General features: G+C 35.4%; 1 protein-coding gene across 6 annotated transcripts in view; it reads left to right on the forward strand.

The window, feature by feature from the left end:
* TCF12 (transcription factor 12) overlaps positions 1 to 20111 on the forward strand; it is a 376791-nt gene that overhangs the window by 139398 nt on the left and 217282 nt on the right. For all 6 annotated transcript variants that reach the window (XM_024568099.3, XM_045201097.2, XM_024568100.3 and 3 more), the window contains one exon: positions 4352 to 4425. In XM_024568099.3, the coding sequence (XP_024423867.1) occupies positions 4352 to 4425 (74 nt within the window). The remainder of the gene's footprint in view (positions 1 to 4351; positions 4426 to 20111) is intronic.

Genomic DNA, 20111 nt, shown 5'->3' on the forward strand with positions numbered 1-20111 from the left:
CTTTTTCAGACTTTGATCAACATGTATAATTTCTGTATTAAGCTTATTTTCTGTGTATAAGGTTTTTTTTCTGCTTACCTTGATCTTATGGCTGAAGCTTTGGAAAGTGTATTATTCCTGTCATATTTCTATGTTTGTACAGCCATTGTGTTCAGCAGAAAGGAGTTATTCATTGATCGTTAAGATGACCCTGGCCTTTGTCAGTGCCAGCCACGACCTTCTATTGAGAGTCTGGATATGTTAACAATAAAACTATAGAGCTCTAAGTTTAAAATCTAGTCAGATCCTTGTTATTCTATAGCACCCTTTGTGAACCCCCTACTATGTCCCCTATTACTGGTATGAAGCACTCTTTAGCTGGTGGCTTAATTAATTATCATTTTATTTAATTAAACTTTGCTCTTATGCTGTGGAAGTACTTATTGTCACTTGATGAAAATAGAGTATGTGTTTGCACAGAATTTCATGCATCTCTTTTAAAGTTTGACATGTTTTCTGTAATGGGCACCCATCTTTTCTATATTCTCTTTTACAAGTGTGTTTAAAACAACGTAAAGTCCTCATATTTATTAATCATTTGATATAAGACAATTTAATCCTAAACCAAGTAAATTATGGTTAGATTATTTTCATTAGGATGAGATCACCAAGTGAATTTCCATTATATGTTATTAATGTTCAGTGAAAGCATGATTTCCCTTACTTCCCTCTATCCCCACCAATCTATTTTCTATCTCTATGAATTTGTACCTCATGTAAGTGGAATCATACAGTATTTGTCTTTTTGTGATTGGCTTATGTTTTAGCGTGTAAGAATTTTCTTCTTTTTTTAGTAATTTCAAAATTATTAAATACATATATTTGAATTTATATATTTAATATATATATTTATGTAGATAAATAAGTTATTATGTAAATAAAAGGAGACCAGCAAAATGTTATGCCAAGCTATATCACAATTCCCCTGATATCAAAAAGATATATATTTACAGAATCACATATATCGGAATTTAACTGTGAGTAGAAAGTTAAATATTGGTTACTATGAAACTTAGTGTCTATAAACCAAGTCACATTTTTGCTTGCACTATTTCTCAGGATGACAAATTTTATAAGATTGTATTATATAAGAATATTTTATTTAAATTTTAGGGCATTTGTGACTGTTTAATATTCTGGGATTTGGTAAAAGGATTTTTTTTCATTTTTAAAAAATATATTTTATTACATGTTTTATTACAGTAGTCCCATTTCCCCCTCCCCTTATTCCCTCTCCCCTGCACATCCCCTCCTACCCACATTCTTCCTTCCCTTTAGCTCATGTCCATGGATTTGTACATATAAGTTCTTTGGCTTGTACATTTCCTATACTATTCTAAACCTCCCCCTGTCTATTTCCTACCTACCATTTATGCTACTTATTTCCTGTACCTTTTCCCCCTTTCTCCTCTTCTTCCTCCCCTGCTGATAACCCTCCATGTGATCTACATTTCTGTGATTCTGTTCCTGTCCTAGTTGCTTGCTGAATTTGTTTTTGTTTTTGTTTTAGGTTTGGTTGTTGATATTTGTGAGTTTGTTGTCATCTTACTGTTCATATTTTTGGTCTTCTTTTTCTTAGATAAGCCCCTTTAACATTTCATATAATAAGGTCTTAGTGATAATGAACTCCTTTAACTTGACCTTATCTGAGAAGCACCTTATCTGCCCTTCCATTCTTAATGATAGCTTTGCTGGATAGAATAATCTTGGATGTAGGTCCTCGAGTTTCATGACTTCAAATACTTCTTGCCAGTCCCTTCTTGCCTGTAAGGTTTGTTTTGAGAAATCAGCTGATGATCTTATGGGAACTCCTTTGTAGGTAACTGTCTCCTTTTCTCTTGCTGCTTTTAAGATTCTCTCCTTATCTTTAATCTTGGCTAATGTAATTATGACGTGTCTTGGTGTGTTCCTCCTTGGGTCCAACTTCTTTGGGACTCTCTGGGCTTCCTGGACTTAGAAGTCTTTTTCCTTTGCTAGACTGGGGAAGTTCTCCTTCATTATGTTTTCAAATACATTTTCAATTTCTTCCCCTTCCTCTTCTTCTGGCACTGCTATGACACGGATGTTGGAATATTTAAAGATTTCCTGGAGGTTCCTAAGACTCTCCTCATTTTTTTGAATTCTTGTTTCTTCATTCTGTTCTGGCTGAATGTTTCTTTCTTCCTTCTGGTCCACACCGTTGATTTGAGTTCCAGTTTCCTTTGCATCACTATTGGTTCCCTATACATTTTCCTTTATTTCACTTTTCATAGCCTTCACATTTTCCTCTTATTTTGCGACCATACTCAACCAATGCTGTGAGTATCTTGATTACCAGTGTTTTGAACTCTGCATCTGATAGGTTGGCTATCTCTTGTCACTTACTTGTATTTTTTCTGGAGTGTTGATCTATTTCATTTGGGCCATATTTTTTTTTTGTCTTGATGCGCCTGTTATGTAGTAAGGGGCAGAGCCTTGGGTCAATTTTCTTCTTTTTAAAGGCATATTACATTGTATGTATGTCAGATTTTATTTATCCATTTATTTTTTGATAGGCTCTTGATTTGCTTCCACCTTTTGGGTATTGTAAATAATGCTGCCATAAACATGGGTGTACAAATATTTGAGACCCTGCTTTCTCCGTAGTCAATCTTCTTTTGTATTTTACTTTGGCTATTCAGTATTAAAAAAGCTTACCTTATATGGAAAAATAATTGCAAATGGAAAGTATTATTTTAAAAAGAAAGTAGTTTCTTGTAAGTGGATTTTGTAGGTTAGTGATAGCCTTTGTATTGAATTGGGTCTCATGGGAATTCTGTATGCTGATGTACAGTGTTGATTGTGAAGAAATGCTTGGAAAATCACCCATGGGTGATACTAGAGAGATGGTACCAAAGTATGTTTTTATAAGGTACTTCCCAAACATTTAGAATTTTTCTTAAAACTAGAATTTTAATAAGAATTATCCAAGAATGAACAAAACATTTTGTATTTTTATACGTAATCTCCGTGTCTCAAAGCTTTGGGTTCACTTGAAATTGTGCCTGTAGTTAGGTACCCATTGTTTCTCTACATTGTTTTTAAAAACTTTAAAAAATATGTTACTCACTTGATACAGGAAGTACAGATTCATTAAAAGAATTAATTAGGGTCCTACTAAGTGATTAGTAGTAAGTAGATTCTACTTTGGGAACTGACTTCCCTTTCCCTACTTTTTGTCACTTAACCCTTCAATTGATACATCAGTCCCTATGAAAGGAGCTTTGGGAATGCTGACTAGTTATTGGAGACTTCAGGGCATTTAACTAACTATATATATCACTTTCTCATCTAAATCACAGAGGACATAAAGGAAATTTTTTTTTTTTGAAGAAAAAGAGGTTCTAAACTTAGTAAATGTGTCTTCGCAACATCTAGAGTTTTTTCATGCAAGAATGAAAAAAAACCCAACTATTTGTATTTTGTTATAAAAAGAAGCTCAGAAAGGCTTGGTACAGTATACCCTGTTTAGGAGTCAAGGATGAAAAAGACTGGTCCTCAAAACAGAAAAGAGAAAAGACTGGATTGAGAGATCTCTAGCTCTTTCAACTTTTCCTGGGGACTTACTGGAAAGTGAAAATAATGGAACTAAAGTCTCAGAAGGTACATTCAGGAACATGACGAATTGTTTCATTGCTAATGGTTACTGATCCTTTCTCATTTTTACTTTTCTTTTGCAATTTTCATAAAAGTGGATCTACTCATTTGGATTCAGATTTTAGAGATGATTTTACTAGTATGAGTTATTTATCACATCATTTTGGTTAGTTTTGATATAATGTGGATTTGATATAGTTTGATTAAGAATAATCAGTGCTTTGATAGAAACCAGTTTTATTAACTTGAACAATTATTTGCTTCATTTTTAAGGTTTATCTTTAGGAGCTGAATTCTTCAGATTTTCATGTAGGGTGGCAGTACTAAACTATGGAAAGCTGTGTGGTTTCCTGTACTCATAGAAGTAGCAATGGATTGGGTTAAAAGATGGAGAGGCCTAAATTATGCCCTATTCTAAAGGTTTGTTTAGAATAGGGCGTAATTTAGGTGTCTCCAAAGGTGTATTTTGGTGCAGAAGTTCTACAGTGTATGTAGGGAGTTTTATGAAGTAGTGATTAAGATGCTCTGACATAACTTATTTTGCAGAAGTTTCAGAGACAAGGATTGATATACAGCCAGTTCCATTTTAAATGCATATGCCACTCACTGAATTGTACTTTGCTGCTATACCATACCAAAGAAACATCCATCGTAGTATCCTTTTGGATTTATATCTTTCACTATCTTCTCTCCTTAGGTATGGATGAACGAGGAAGTACAACATCTTGGGGAACGAGTGGTCAACCAAGCCCCTCTTATGACTCATCTAGAGTAAGTTTGCTCATCAGTCCTTGATTGTAAAGATAATCACAACCCTTAAACCCTTAAAACTGTAAAGATAATTTGCCAAATAAGTTCTTTCATATATGAACTCAAGTTCTTAAAGAGAAATGAAGATTAACTTATTTTCATTAGAATATAGAATACCCAGTACCTTCATAGTAGATTTAAAATTATTTCCATTAACTATCACATGTTGAGAATTTATTTTATCTCCTAAAATGAAGAAAACATTCCTAGTATAATTTCTACACCTGGACTACTTATTGTAGTCTTTACTAAAATTGGAAGAGCTTGGAATGCCTCACTAAGTATTCTCTATAAATAGCCATTATTCTTCATGTATTGTTTATTTGTTTTGAGAGATGGCACTAGCTTTCAAAATACCAGCTTTCAGTCTCCTCTCTTCCATTCTTGCTCCAGTAGTCATCAGCTGTTTATATCAGGGACTCCATAGCCCTGTCTCTTGGAAGCATATCAAAACACATAATAACAGATGACATTTCTTGGTTGGCAGTTATGAGGAAATAGGACCAAGCTAACGTACTGCTCACTGAAAGGTCAATAGATTAGAGCTTCTTCCAAAAATGAACAAACAGAAAATCCTCCAAATCTTAAAAAATTTAAACTGAGGGATTGAAAATTAGACCAAAGAATTGACAATAATATTAAATGCTGTGTACCCAGACGTCCTAATAAATTGGTGAGGTTAAGGGAAGAGGTACGTTTTCCAAAAGGTCATACTTTGAATGATTAATGAACATTTATTTCTCTCAGAATTAACCAAGAGAAGATAGACAAGCATAAAATGTATGGTTACTTAACCCTAGAAGCAAATTGGCTTTAAGTGGAAGGAAAACTGAATTATGTGATTGGAGTTCATGGTCTCCATATGGATTATAATGTTTGGCATTGAAAAATTCTTACTTAAAGTACTTATTAAAGTATGTGGTTTTGCTTTACATGGGCTGTAGCCTATGTTTAATTTATTCCAAATAACTTTGGGAAGAACTAGGATAGTCATTTATAATCCAAAAAGATATAGAGAGTGACTGTTAAGAAAAATTTTAGTGTTTTATTTTTAGAATCAGTGCTGTGAAAGCTGGTTGTACTGTAAAAAGCACTGTCCTGTGTCAGAGACTTGGATTTACTATCGACTCTGCTATGAATTTGACATTTGCTCTTGGACACTTTATTTTATTTTGGGGATAGTTCAGCCTGTTGATTCAGATTTTCTTCCACCTTTAAAAGTTTTTGATTCTTTGAATAATATTGTGAATAGAAAAGGTAGGTTTCCTGTTTAGATTTTGAAGTAGGAATTTTACATAGTGGAGAACACAATACTATTCATTACTACTGGATTATTTTCTTTTTAATTAAATTTATTGGGGTGACATTGATTAGTCACAGGACCGTATTTTGCTGTGTATAATGTCCTCTTATGTATAATGCATGCTCACATTTTTAGCCCAAACTTTCAGGAAAAAAGTCTTTTGTTTTAATTTTTTAAAAAGACTTCATTTATTTTTAGAGAGAGGGTAAGGGAGGGGGGAAAAGAGGGAGAGAAACATCAGTGTGTGACAGATACATCGATGGGTTGGTTGCCCCTTGCATGCCCTCAACTGGGGACCTGGCCTGCAACACAGGCATGTGCCCTGAGTGGTAACTGAACTGGCGACCTTTTGGTTCACAGGCCATCACTCATTCCAGTGAGCCACACCAGCTTAGGCTTGAATTAATTAATTAATATCTAGAAAGAAAATTGATTGTCCAGGGTATTATTTTGCATACAGGTATCACTATTGCTTTCTAGAGTTACACTTATAACACATAAGCATAAATAAAAAATTAAAAACATTTATATGAATACAGAATTAGTACTATCCATGTATAATGCGCATCCTTATTTTTCCCTCAATTTGGACAAAAAATGTGTGCATTATACATGACAAAATATGGCACATAGATGTCAGGAGTACAATTCTATGATTAGTTTATTTCAGAGGCTTGAGTTACTGTGTGATAACATGCCTTTGTACCTTATGTTTACTTTACTTTCAAGCTTTCAATTTTTTTCTATTTGAGTACTAACAGGATTTGAGGAGAAGAGAACATGATAATGTGTCCAAACATTTATATGTGTCATGATCCTGAAATGAACTTTGCCTCTAGAGGTGGACTTCAAAGCAAATCATGCCTTTTTTTTGCTGTTTGATACACAGTTCAAATGTAAATGCCATTTTTCACTCATTATTATTTTTGACTATATTGTGTACAGAAAAGTTAAATTTACTTCATAGTAACATAGAAGTTAAATTTATTTCATAGTAAACTTCATAGGAAACATGAAACAAGATTAATCCCTAGGTATTTTCAGTCTACCATGCCAATATATATGTATTTTGTGTGTGTGTGTAATACACACATATTTCTTTTTTTTGTCTTTTTAAAAAAAAATTTTATTGTTATTCAGTTACAGTTGTATGCCTTTTCTCCCCATCCCTCCACCCCACCCCAGCTGAAACCCACCTCCCACCCCCACCCCCACCCTCCCCCTTGATTTTGTCCATGTGTCCTTTATAGTAGTTCCTGTAATCCCCTCTTCTCACTGTCCCCTTCCCACTCCCCTCTGGCTATTGTTAGATTGTTCTTAACTTTAATGTCTCTGGTTATATTTTGTTTGCTTTTTTCTTCTGTTGATTATGTTCCAGTTAAAGGTGAGATCATATGGCATTTGTCTCTCACCACCTGGCTTATTTCACTTAGCATAATGCTCTCCAGTTCCATCCATGCTGTTGCAAAGGGTATAAGCTCCTTCTTTCTCTCTGCTGCGTAGAATTCCATTGTGTAAATGTACCATAGTTTTTTGATCCACTCATTTGCCGGTGGGCACTTAGGTTGCTTCCAGTACTTGGCTATTGTAAATTGTGCCGCTATGAACATTGGGGTGCACAGTTCTTTTGAATTGGTGTTTCAGGGCTCTTAGGGTATAATCCCAGAAGTGGAATTGCTGGGTCAAAGGGCAGTTCCATTTTTAGTTTTCTGAGGAAATTCCGTACCGTTTTCCACAGTGGCCTCACCAGTCTGCATTCCCACCAACAATACACTAGGGTTCCCTTTTCTCCGCATCCCTTCCAACATTTGTTTGTGGATTTGTTTATGTTGGCCACTCTGACTGGTGTGAGATGGTACCTCACTGTGGTTTTGATTTGCATCTCTCTGATGGCTAGTGATGCTGAGCACCTTTTCATATGTCTCTGGGCCCTCTGTGTGTCTTCCTTGGAGAAGTGTCTGTTCAAGTCCTTTGCCCATTTTTTAATTGGGTTGTTTGTCTTCCTGGAGTGGAGTCGTGTGAGTTCTTTATATATTTTGGAGATCAGGCCCTTGTCTGAGTACCATTCGCAAATATGTTTTCCCATACTGTTGGTTCTCTTTGTATTTTAATGCTGTTTTCTTTAGCCATGCAGAAGCTTTTTATTTTGATGAGGTCCCATTTGTTTATTCTTTCCTTTATGTCCCTTGCTTTAGGGGATGTGTCTGTGAGGATGTTGCTACGTGGAATGTCTGAGATTTTCCTGCCTGTGTTGTCCTCCAGGACTTTCATGGTGTTACGACTTATATTTAAGTCTTTTATCCACCTTGAATTTATTTTTGTGTATGGCATAAGTTGGTGACCGAGTTTCATTTTTTTGCTCATAGCTGTCCAGATCTCTCAACACCATTTGTTGAACAGGTCATTTTTGCTCCATTTTATGCTCCTGCCTTCTTTGTCAAATATTAACTGACTGTAAAGACTTGGGTTTATTTCTGGGCTCTCTGTTCTGTTCCATTGGTCTATGTGCCTGTCTTTATGCCAGTACCAGGCTGTTTTGATTACAGTGACCTTGTAATACAGTTTGATATCAGGTATTGTGATCCCTCCTGCTTTGTTCTTCTTTCTCGAAATTACTGCAGCTATTCGGGGTCGTTTATGGTTCTATATTTGTGAAATGTTTGTTCTATATCTATGTTTGTGAAATATGTCATGGGTACTCTAATACGGATTGCATTGAATCTATAAAATCACTTTGGGTAATATGGCCATTTTGATGATGTTAATTCTTCCAATCCATGAGCATGGTACATGCTTGAATTTGTTTGTGTCTTCCTTAATTACTTTCTTCAGTGTTGTGTAGTTTTCTGAGTACAGGTCTTTTACCTCCTTGGTTAGGTTTATCCCTAGGTACTTTATTTTTCTTGTTGCTGTATCAAATGGGATTTTTTTCCTGATTTCTGTTTCTGCTGTTTCATTGTTGGTATACAGGAATGCCTTTGATTTCTGAGTATTGCCTTCATATCCAGCTGTTTTGCCAAATTCATTTATTAGGTCAAGTAGTTTTTTGGTGGAGTCTATAGTATTTTCCATGTACACTATCATGTCATCTGCAAACAGTGACAGTTTCATTTCCTCCTTCCCAATTTGGATGCCTTTTATTTCTTTTTCTTGTCTGATTGCTGTGGCTAGGACTTCCAGTATCATGTTGAATAGGAGTGGACACACACATATTTCTACCCGTGTACTGGGAGATCAGATAGAGTGGTGATTTAATGCTGTCTTCTTAAGTTTTATTCCTATTGAAATCCACTCTTCCACTAACTTTTCTCTTATCCTAGTCATGATTTTGAATCTAAAATAATTTAGTGAGTTAGTTATGTTTCATTTACAATTTCAAATCACTTAATTTTACCCTGAGCTCTTTTCAGCAGCAAAGACATTTATAGATGTGTTTGAAACTCTCCCCAGTAATTCTTTATGGGAAGATTATCTGCCTTTTGGGTTTTATTAATAAATACCATTCACTATCTTGGGCATTATTTTCATAAGGTAAAGATATATATCTTTATGAGAATCTCAGTTAACCAAAGTACATAATTTTCCAGAGTATTCAATATGTTGAGTTTTTTAAAATTCGAAACAAGTATTGGTGTTGACTAAAAACCAGTTTGATGTATTTCAGTGAAATTGTAATTTTAATAAGTAATAATTTTTTGCATTACTGTAAAACCATATTTGGCACATGAAGTTTATTAATAATGTATATTACTCTGTATTTTACTGTGTAAGATTGTCTACACAAAATCATATAGGTTGAACTTTTTATTTAACGGCTTTTCAAGGGGAATGTTCTTATCATTGTGTTTATCTTTTACCAGTTCTTTCAGAAGTAGGAAAAGTCACTCCAGCAGGGCTCCTGTTGTGTCTGGTGTGTCTGCCCTATTTTTCCCAAATCCACCAGAAGAGTAGCCTCACAATGTACAAATGGTACGGTTGAGTTTGTGGTTATCAGAATTACTGAAAGCATAGCACTCAGTGCAGAATTTTTATTAGGCCTACACAGAAATAAATACTGTACCTAATAGTGACTATAGAAGAAATGGTTAGCATTCTTAGGAAATGTGGGGATGAGACAGAACATGTTTCAGACACTCAGAGGGAAGTAGCATAGTATTTGTGGTGTGTACCTCAGAACTCTCTACTTTAGTTAGAGTTCTGGTTTCTGCACTGTTGACCTACTACCCAGAACAAACACACATATGAACAGATAAAAACATCATTGTGATGTGACTAGCACTGCTAATTCAGAAATATGTGTTAGTGTGATTGAAGTGAAAGCACCAGAGATTGAAATGAGCAATTAAAATCTCAGATAGTTTAGATGTGGGCAGAAGGTATAGTTAATGAGTTTGTCCTGCCCCTTTCTTATTTTTTTATCCTTTCCTGAAAACAAATATTATCTATATTTGACATTGTAGTAGGCATATGAAGGTCAGAGAATATCGCTATTTCTCTTAATAACTATAGTGTTAATGGTTTATTCCAGTTTCAGTTTTTTTTCTTCTTTAGAAGGCATTGGCAAAGAGCACAGACTCTGGAGCCAGACTGTCTGGGTTTGAGTCCTGTTCCTGCCACTTACTACCTGTGTGATTCTGGACAAGTTACTTACATTCACTCTATCTCAGTTTACTCATCTGGGAAATGGGGATAGTGTGACTACTTTAAAAGGTCATTGTGAGACCCTGGCTGGTGTGGCTTAGTGGATTGAGTGCCAGCCTGTGAACTAGAGGGTTGACAGTTCGATTCCCAATCAGGGTACGTTCCTGGATTGTGGGCCAGGTCCCTAGTTGGTGGCATGGGAGAGGCAACCACACACTGATGTTTCTCTCTCTGTCTTTCTCCCTTTTCCTCTCTCTAGAAATAAGTAAAATCTTAAAGAAAAAGGTCATTGTGAGGATTAAATGAGATAGTATATGTAAAATGCCTAGTGTGTGGTACATAGTGAGTGCTTTATAAATGTTGGCTTTAATTTTATGTATAGCAGAATTCATCAGTTAAACTTATATGTAACAATTAAATCAATACATTTGCAAATGTGTTTGATTCTAAGTAGAATGAATAAGAATTATTTGCTGATTCAGTGATGCTTAATATACTACTTCCTTTAATTGTGTAAAGGACATAAGTGAAATTGATTTTCTTTCCCTTCATTTGTCTATTTCTTTCTTGAGAATGCAGAATTCTTCTGACAAAAACTTTGACATAAAAGTTTTAGTCCATTTAGTATAATACTTTATACAAAATGGGTGCTCCATACATATTTGTTGAATATAATCAAATATGGGAAGAATTATTAAATTTACTAGATTGTTTAGAGATCAAGGGAGGAAATAAATGAAGTTGACTTAAGATGGTAAAGCTTGAAGTGAATGGTGGTGGTATTAACAGCAATAGGCCTTTCTACTATGCTTACAAATTATTGCTCTGATTGATGACACTACGTAGTAAAGCATATTATTTAGGATTACAGCCTCTGGGGAGTTGTACTCTGTGACTAGGACAAGTTACTTAACCTCTTTGTGTCTCAGAATTCTCATATATCTAAAATTATGATAATTTTATACATACCTTGTGTAGGGTTTTCGTAAAGATGAAATGTAACAATAGCTATTGAGTATTTCATTTATTGATGTAATAAATGAAAATTGCTATTACTTTTATTAGCACCATTATTATTACCTTCAGATATTTAATATTTCATTGTGCATTTTAATGGGCATACTTCCTCATGTACAAATTCTGTTTCTGAAATGCAGTCTGATCATTTTAATTCATGGAAATTCCAAAGGGCCATCTCATCTTGGTTTTCCTGCCCCTTAGCTCTGCTATACAACCTGGGCCAGACTCAAAACACTGAAGTGCCATTGGGGTTTGTACCTTGGGGTAGGGGTTATGATGGCGCTGACAAAAGAGAGAAGTGTTCTTGTTGACACTCTTTCATAAGGCAGAATTTTTCATTTCTTAATTTAAAAGGTAGAGGAGTTCACTGGTAGGTAACTACTAATAGAAATTATATTTATAGACACCATCGGTGACCAGGAGTTGGCATTTTAATCACAAGCATTTTTCAGGTTATATATAATCTATTATGGTAGTTATTTTTGTAAAAGAAGTAACATTCAATTGAATCGGGTTTGAGTGAATATTTTTTTCTAATTGCTAAATTTCTACCATAGTTTTTCCCTTCTTTTTATAATATGGTTTGTAGAGTGAAACAATCATATGCATATTGCTCTTCCTTTTGTCCCTATTTTGCAGGATTACAGAGTTTTCAAAATTAGAAGGTATATTATTTATTTATTTATTTTCTGTTTTATATATTTATTTATTTTTTGATATATTTATTGATTATGCTATTACAGTTGTCCCATTTCCGCCCCTTCACTCAACTCCATCCTGCCCACCCCGTCCCTCCCACATTCCCCCCCTATAGTTCATGTCCATGGGTCATACTTACAAGTTCTTTGGCTTCTACATTTCCTACACTATTCTTACCCTCCCCCTGTCTATTTTCCGCCTATCATTTATGCTATTTATTCTCTGTACCTTTCCCCCCTCTCTCCCCCTCCCAATCCCCTATTGATAACCCTCCATGTGATCTCCATTTCTGTGGTTCTGTTTCTGTTCTAGTTGTTTGCTTAGTTTTCTTTTGTTTTGGTTTTAGGTGTGGTTGTTAATAACTGTGAGTTTGCTGTCATTTTTACTGTTCATATTTTTAATCTTCTTTTTCTTAGGTAAGTCCCTTTAATATTTCGTATAATAATGGCTTGGTGATGATGAACTCCTTTAACTTGACCTTATCTGAGAAGCACTTTATCTGCTCTTCCATTCTAAATGATAGCTTTGCTGGATACAGTAATCTTGGATGTAGGCCCTTGCCTTTCATGACTTGGAATACTTCTTGCCAGTCCCTTCTTGCCTGTAAGGTCTCTTTGGAGAAATCAGCTGACAGTCTTATGGGAAGTCTTTTGTAGGTAACTGTGTTCTTTTCTCTTGCTGCTTCTAAGATTCTCTCCTTCTGTTTAATCTTGGGTAATGTAATTATGATGTGCCTTGGTGTGTTCCTCCTTGGGTCCAGCTTCTTTGGGACTCTCTGAGCTTCCTGGACTTCCTGGAAGTCTATTTCCTTTGCCAGACTGGGGAAGTTCTCCTTCATTATTTGTTCAAATAAGTTTTCCATTTTTTGTTCTTCCTCTTCTCCTTCTGGCACCCCTATAATTTGGATGTTGGAACGTTTCAAGATGTCCTGGAGGTTCCTAAGCCTCTCCTCATTTTTCCGAATTCTTGTTTCTTCATTCTTTTCTGGTTGGATGTTTCTTTCTTCCTTCTGGTCCACACCATTGATTTGAGTCCCAGTTTCCTTCGCATCACTATTGGTTCCCTGTACATTTTCCTTTGTTTCTCTTAGCATAGGCTTCATTTTTTCATCTGGTTTTTGAACAGATTCAACCAATTCTGTGAGCATCTTGATAACCAGTGTTTTGAACTGTGCATCTGATAGGTTGGCTATCTCTTCCTCGCTTAGTTGTATTTCTTCTGGAGCTTTGAAGTGTTCTGTCATTTGGGCCTTTTTTTTTTTTTTTTTGTCTTGGTGCATCTGTTACTTAAAGGGGCGGAGCCTTAGGTGTTCCCAGGGGTGGGGTAACGCTGGTCGATGCTCTGTGATGCTGTACGTGGGGAGGGGTCTGGAGGAGGGGCCAAGAGTGAGCAATGGTGCCTGCTCCACTCTCCACTGGATTTCAGTCACTCGCTGTGCTACCCACCATCAAATTGGGCCCCTCTGGTGCTGGTTCCCGAGTGGGTGGGCTTGTGCACACTCTAGGCCCCTGTGGGTCTCTCCAACGACCTCTCCTGTGAGGCTGGGAGTCTCTCCTGCTGCCGCCCCAACCCCCACGGGCGTTTTCAATCAGAGGTTTGAGGCTTTATTTCCCGGCACCGGAGCCCTGGGTTGTGTGGTCTGCTTCGCTCCCCGCTGTTTGTCCGGTTTATCTGTGTGTGAATGTGGGGCCACAGGGTCTGCTAGTGGTCAGACTGCTTGCCCCGTTAGTCCCACACTCCACCAGTCTCGGTCCTGCCACGGCCACGTGAGTCTTCTCTGCCCCGGTGCCCGAATCCACCCCTCCTACCGGTCTGGATGTATGTTTCTTTTTTATCTACTTGGTGTCGGACTTCCTTGCTGTTCCATTTTCTGTCAGTTCTGGTTGTGTGAGGAGGCGCAGTGTGTCTACCTACGCCGCCATCTTGGTTCTCTCTTATTAGTTATTTAAATCCTGTGCTTTTATTTCATTGATGAGGAAGCTAAGACTTAATGAGTTTGTGATTTAGCTAGTTTGTGATGCATGCTTTTGATACAAAGTACCCATGAGATTTGGCTGGATTGTGAATTCTATGCTAGTACTTTTTAACCCTCTTACTTTAGTATTTACAACTCAAAGAAAAACTATCTTAAATTTTCTGCCATATACTGAAAGGAGAAAGGTGAAAGAGAAGAGGATATGTAATTAATATCCCAAAAGAGGACACTGGTAATGATATGGTAAAAAGAAATTTGCCTAGCAAGTATGGTGTATTGTGAGGCAGAAAGCATAGAGTTTAAGAGCCTGAGTATTGAAATCAGGTTGTCTGGGTTCTGTTTCTGGCTCTCCTACTTCTTAGCTGTATGACCTTAAGTGTGTTAGTTCTCTTTACCTCAAACTTTTCTTTTATTTTCTTTTTTTCATTGATAGGAAGGGGGAGTTGGTACTAATAATAACCACCTTATTAAGTTCCGGACATAAGCCTATTAATGGAGAAGGGGAAAACCAGTTATGTGGTGATGAGTTGGCTTTAAACTACTTGGTTTAGCTGCTGTATATGACTCAGCACAGAGTAATTTCAGGGACTTTCTATTAAGGGATAAATAGTAGGTACATTTTGAGGTCTTTTATTTTAATGATTTTTGTTGCCTGTTGCAATGAAGGGATATGAAGGTTTGGTTTATTTAAAAAGCATCAGCAGTGGTCATTTTTCAGACCAGTTTTCAGGAATACACATGGGTGGCAGCTTGATAAACCAGGTTAACTAAAAAGTGAAGATGTCAGGATACAAGGATTTTGGAGTTGCCCTAGCCTCCTAAGAGTCATATACAAAGCCATATAGATCAGATACTTGGGTTAAGGGAAAGCAAAATAAAATAAAAATTTAACTAGGGCAAACATGTATCTTTCGGCTTCTGTTGATGTAACTTTCCTTTCCGAAATTGAGTTCATACAGTTTTCTGGATGCACTTACTGCCAGATGTGGCTAAAGGACTCCTGGACCATTTCTGCCAGATGTAGTGAAAGGACTCCTGGATCATTTCTGCCAGATGTGGCTTAAGAGATCTTTAATTTTGCTCCGTGCTCTCTCCATTCTTAGCAGGGTTTCAGTATCTTTTCATTCATGTGGAAGAGCTAGGCTAAGAGTCACTCTATAGTTTGATGGGTAGTGAGTTGAATATGGATGGGGTAATAGAGCCTTAGTTCCCTTCACATGCTATCTATAAAAATACGCATATGCGGCATATGTGTCCTGGCTGGATTGCTCAGTTGGTTATAGAGTCCACCTGTGCACTAAAAGGTTGTGAGTTCCATCCTCTGTCAGGGCACATACCTAGTTATGGGTTCAATCCCCCATCAGGGTACATACAGGAGGTAACTGACTTATGTTTCTCACATGTCTCTCTTTCTCTCTCCCTCTTCCTTTCTCTTGAATCAAACATCTTTGGGTAAGGATTAAAAAGTGCACAGAGATCATTTTGACTCCAGGAAGGGTTATACTGGCCAGAGTTTTGGGAGAACTTGGTGTGTAGTTCATTTACATTTTACAGTAGAGGCTTTGGAAATGTCTAGGGGTAAAGAGAACCTATGGTTTTCTTTTTCCAGCAGAGCACAGTGGCATGGGAACCACCATTGTAAATAAGGATGATGATAATGTCGTCTGCCTGCTTTTAAGTAATTTGTGGCTTACTCTGGTCCCCAAATTTTAAGATGCTTATATTTTTAAATGTACTCAGTTTCTTAATTGTAAAACATGAATAAAGATATGTCTTAAGAGTTAAGGAAATATGGTTAGAAATACAAGTCATATTTACCTACAGAGTGAAATAACTTATAAAACTTTAACTCTTTTAAGGCAGCAAATAATTAATTACCAGATTAATTTCATTGATAACTGTGAGATTACAGGAGAGGGCAAGATTACTTTGGGTGGTCAGGAAAAGAATTAATAGAAGAGGAAGTGTTTGAGTAGAATATTATAGGACAGACAATATTTGTACAATATGAATAAGGTTGAAGTGAAGGCAACTTTCTGAAAATGTGGAATGATGAGACTACAAATACAGATTCCTCCCAAATCACAAAATTCAGTAAACAGTAAAGCAGTTTGCTTTGTAGGTAAATAGTGTTAAAAGGCAAGTAACCTTTCTGTAGAAGAAATAGTATATTCTTTCGGAAGTAGAGAGCCAGTTAAAAATAGGCTTTACACAGGTAATGACACAAAGTGTTTTAAAATCAATATGTTGTGGTATGAAGGATGGAACCAAAGTAAAAGAATGACAAGAAATAAGATGATCTGGTAAGATGTTACTATATAGTCCCAGTTGCTGTGAGCTAAAACTTGGATTGGGATGGTAGGATCAAGATCACAAAATAATGGAAAGAAAAAAGATGTCACAAAGGGAAAAAAACTGACATACTTGGTAACTGGGGAATATATAAAACCATATAGATGAACTGCCCCCCAGAATGATGACTGCCAAATTAAACTCCATGTGTTTTATTTAAGCTTTGACAGGTTAGCTGTGGTTGTGTTACACAGATACCAGATTATCTGATTTTGATAGTTTCCCTTATAAATGGGGGAATCTAGCTGTGTGAATAAAAATTAAATAACATAGTTTACCTACCGACCCTCATTTATCAGCATTGACTTGTAGTAAAGGAGAGTGTTACTCTCCTTTAGACAGATACTTCCTTTTTCTAGAATGTTTATTGTTTCCTTTTTTATTTTTAAAGGGGAAAGTGGTATAGGTTTTATAGCTAGTAGAAGTTCAAATGCAGTAATTAGAAAGGACACACAAATTTTGAAATAGTATTTTATGCCTCTTGATCTCAGGTACAAAACACGAGATGAAGCAGTTAAATAGCAAAGCAAGACAGGAGAGACAGAATTAAAGTAAGTGTTTTCTATATATTGCATCTGTGTTCCCATTAATCTCTGTTTTGTTATGTAACTGCTCCTTCTGAATGTTGTGAATGTGAAGAAAACTGTGGGTAAGAAAAGGGTATATTTTAAAGTTAGGGTTAAATAAACCCATGAGGGAAATGTTTGTAACACTTGGTTACATTCAAAATAGCACCTGCCTGTATACTGTAATCTTAATGTTCTTGGATAAGAAAATAATTGAGTTAAGATGATATAAATTCCTTTATCTCTTGCCAATGGGTATTTAAAATGAAAGAAATCACATACCTATCAGATTGTCCAGGGTTCATGTTAAGCCAGTCAAACTTATTTTTTCAGTATAGTCATTCTTCCAGGGACAGTGCCTGTTGAGATGCTCTAATACAAATCTTTTGGAAAGAGCCTTTACATCAGTTTTTCACCTCTGTGAGTTTTGCTAACTTTCTATACCTATATGAAATAGCAATTCTCTTTTTTCTAAACATTGCTTAGTCTTTGAAGTTAATAAGTAGAAGTCAAAACATAAATCTTTGAATCTCTTTTGTGTCCTTTTTTGTAATTGTTGAGGTCTTACTTTCTGTAGCTTTTAAATTATTTCCTCTAAATTTAGGAAATAATTGAGGACAAATTCTGAGCTAAATGTATTTTTAGGCATGCTTAGCCTATTTTGTTAATAACAATAATCATAACTAGCATTTCTTACAATATAGTTTAAAACCTTTCACATGTTGCCTATCCTAAGTTTCAACCCAGGTCACAAATTATTTTTAAAATCCTGTACATTTTAAAGGCTGAGGAAATACAGGCCTTAGAGATATAGAAGACCAGGTATTAAATATCTAAGACTAATATGACTCTAAATTACTTTCCTTTTCTGTCATGTTATACTTGCCAAAGTATAAAAGAGACCCCAAAACAGTTGTTATTTCTACTTGTCAAGGACTTTAAAGACAGATACTTTAGAAGGTGTAACATGATGGGGCTATCATTATTTCTTACAAAAATATTAATCACTTTTAGATGTAGAAAAACAAAGCCATGTAATAAATCAGATAAGTTTGCCTCCCAGTTTTACCATATTTGACCTTGGAAAAGATAAAATACTTAATTTCTGAGCCTCAGCTTTCTCACCTCTGAAGAGATTTATTGCATAAGAAATGTGTAAGAATTAAATGGAGGAAGTTTTATAAAGTATTTAGTACAACATCTGGAATTTAAGTAGTATATGTGTTTGACTTTTTACATTGTCTCATGAAAAGTATACAGATCCCTTACAAAACCATGTCAGGATTTTTTATAAGTCTTGGATGCTCCTTAGGGAGAAAGCTGTTTTGAATTCCTGGAGTATGTCCTGAATAAGATGAGAGACTATTACAGTTTTTAAGTACTCACCAATAGGTTCTATAAATCAGGAAAAATAAATTATGTTTACAAACCTGAAACTATTGGAAAAGTTTATTGCATCACAGATCTTGGAGTGTAAAGATTATTGGGAGGAAGTAGGTAACCCAGATTCTTAGGGATATAGACTCTAAAGAGGTTTCAGTCTCTGAAATATGTTTTAAAGGATATGTACATCACAAGGTAATTATAAGACCTAAATAAGATTATGTAGCCAAAGACAGCATAATCAATTAATTTTAGTTTCTTTTGTGATATACTTTTGTTGTCATATATTTTAGGTTGTCATATATGTTGTCATTTCCTGAGAATAACAAGCTTGGAAAGTTTTCCTTCAACATACTGAACTGATGCTTAATCCTTTGTGCTATCAAATGAAGTAATTATTTGGATGTAGTTTTATGTAATAATCAATGTGCTACATTTTGCATGGAGCAGAATGTATTCTTGGTGTTTAGTATAGGAAATTAAGTGATTAAACAATAAAGTTTCAGCTGTCCTGAACCAAATATCGTCTTTGCATTGGTGATACCATTATATCTCATGAAGTTTATACTTTTCTGAGTTAGTGCTCTGTAAATATTGTTCTTGATTTGCCACTAGCTCTACCTTACTCTTTTAGATACCTTTTCTTCAGTATCTTTCTTCCCATTTTTGAATCTTACAGTCTTCTTTTGGATTTCTATACTCTTGTTTGTGGGGTATTCACATTCTTTCTTCTACATTTTTATTCATGAAGTATTTATTGAGATTCCACTATTTTCTGCTCACTGGAATTAGTTGGGCAAAACAAAAATTATTAGTTCACATGCCCTGGGCAAAAGTATTGCCCATTCTCATGAGGAAAACAAATTATTATGCTATAGAAAGATAAAAGTTCTAATAATGATGGCCCAGGGAGAGTAGAAGCACAGAAATAAAAGCAGTGCTTAGTTATGAAACCTCTAGGGCATACCAAGTGAAAATGATTATCTGTTTTGTAATACAAAAAACAGAGGATTTAAACTCAGAGACTTCTTCCATTAGACAAGTGAACTTGGTCAAATTACTTACTTATTCTGGATATTAGTACCTAACATGTAAAACAAAAATTTTGAACAAGATTATAGTTTCTTAAACTGTGCTTAATAGGATACATATTAATAAATAATTTATAAATTCAGCAGTCCATGGCCCACTACATTTATGTATTACTGAGTTTAACAGAATTAAACAGAGTTCTTTGTTGGTGTTAGATTTTTTGTTTTTAATGTTATTGTAAATTATAAATCTTTAAGAAAGTAATAGAATATACTTCTCACATATTTTCCCAACAACACAGTCCTTCTATGTCATTTAGGAATTGAATGTGAGTGTTAGTAACAGTTTCAAGAAATAATAAATTGGACAGTTTGTACATTTAACTATTAATTTAGATCTGTGATCCATTTGAAGTTCATTTCTGAATAAGGTGTGAAGTAAGGGTCCAATTTTGTTGGTACTGTTGTTTAAGAAATTACTCTTATTTTCATTGAATTCCCTTTTCATTGTTAACTCTGAAAATCGAGTGACATGTGTATTGGGGTCAGTTTTTGACTCTATTTTGTTCCATTGGTTTATCATCACACCAATGCCATACTGTCTTTACTACTGTACCTTTAAAATAAATCTCAGTATGAGGTTGTATGGGTCTTCCAGCCTATTACTTGGTTTCAAA

The sequence above is a fragment of the Desmodus rotundus genome, chromosome 7, assembly GCF_022682495.2.
Source record: "Desmodus rotundus isolate HL8 chromosome 7, HLdesRot8A.1, whole genome shotgun sequence".
NCBI lineage: Eukaryota > Metazoa > Chordata > Mammalia > Chiroptera > Phyllostomidae > Desmodus > Desmodus rotundus.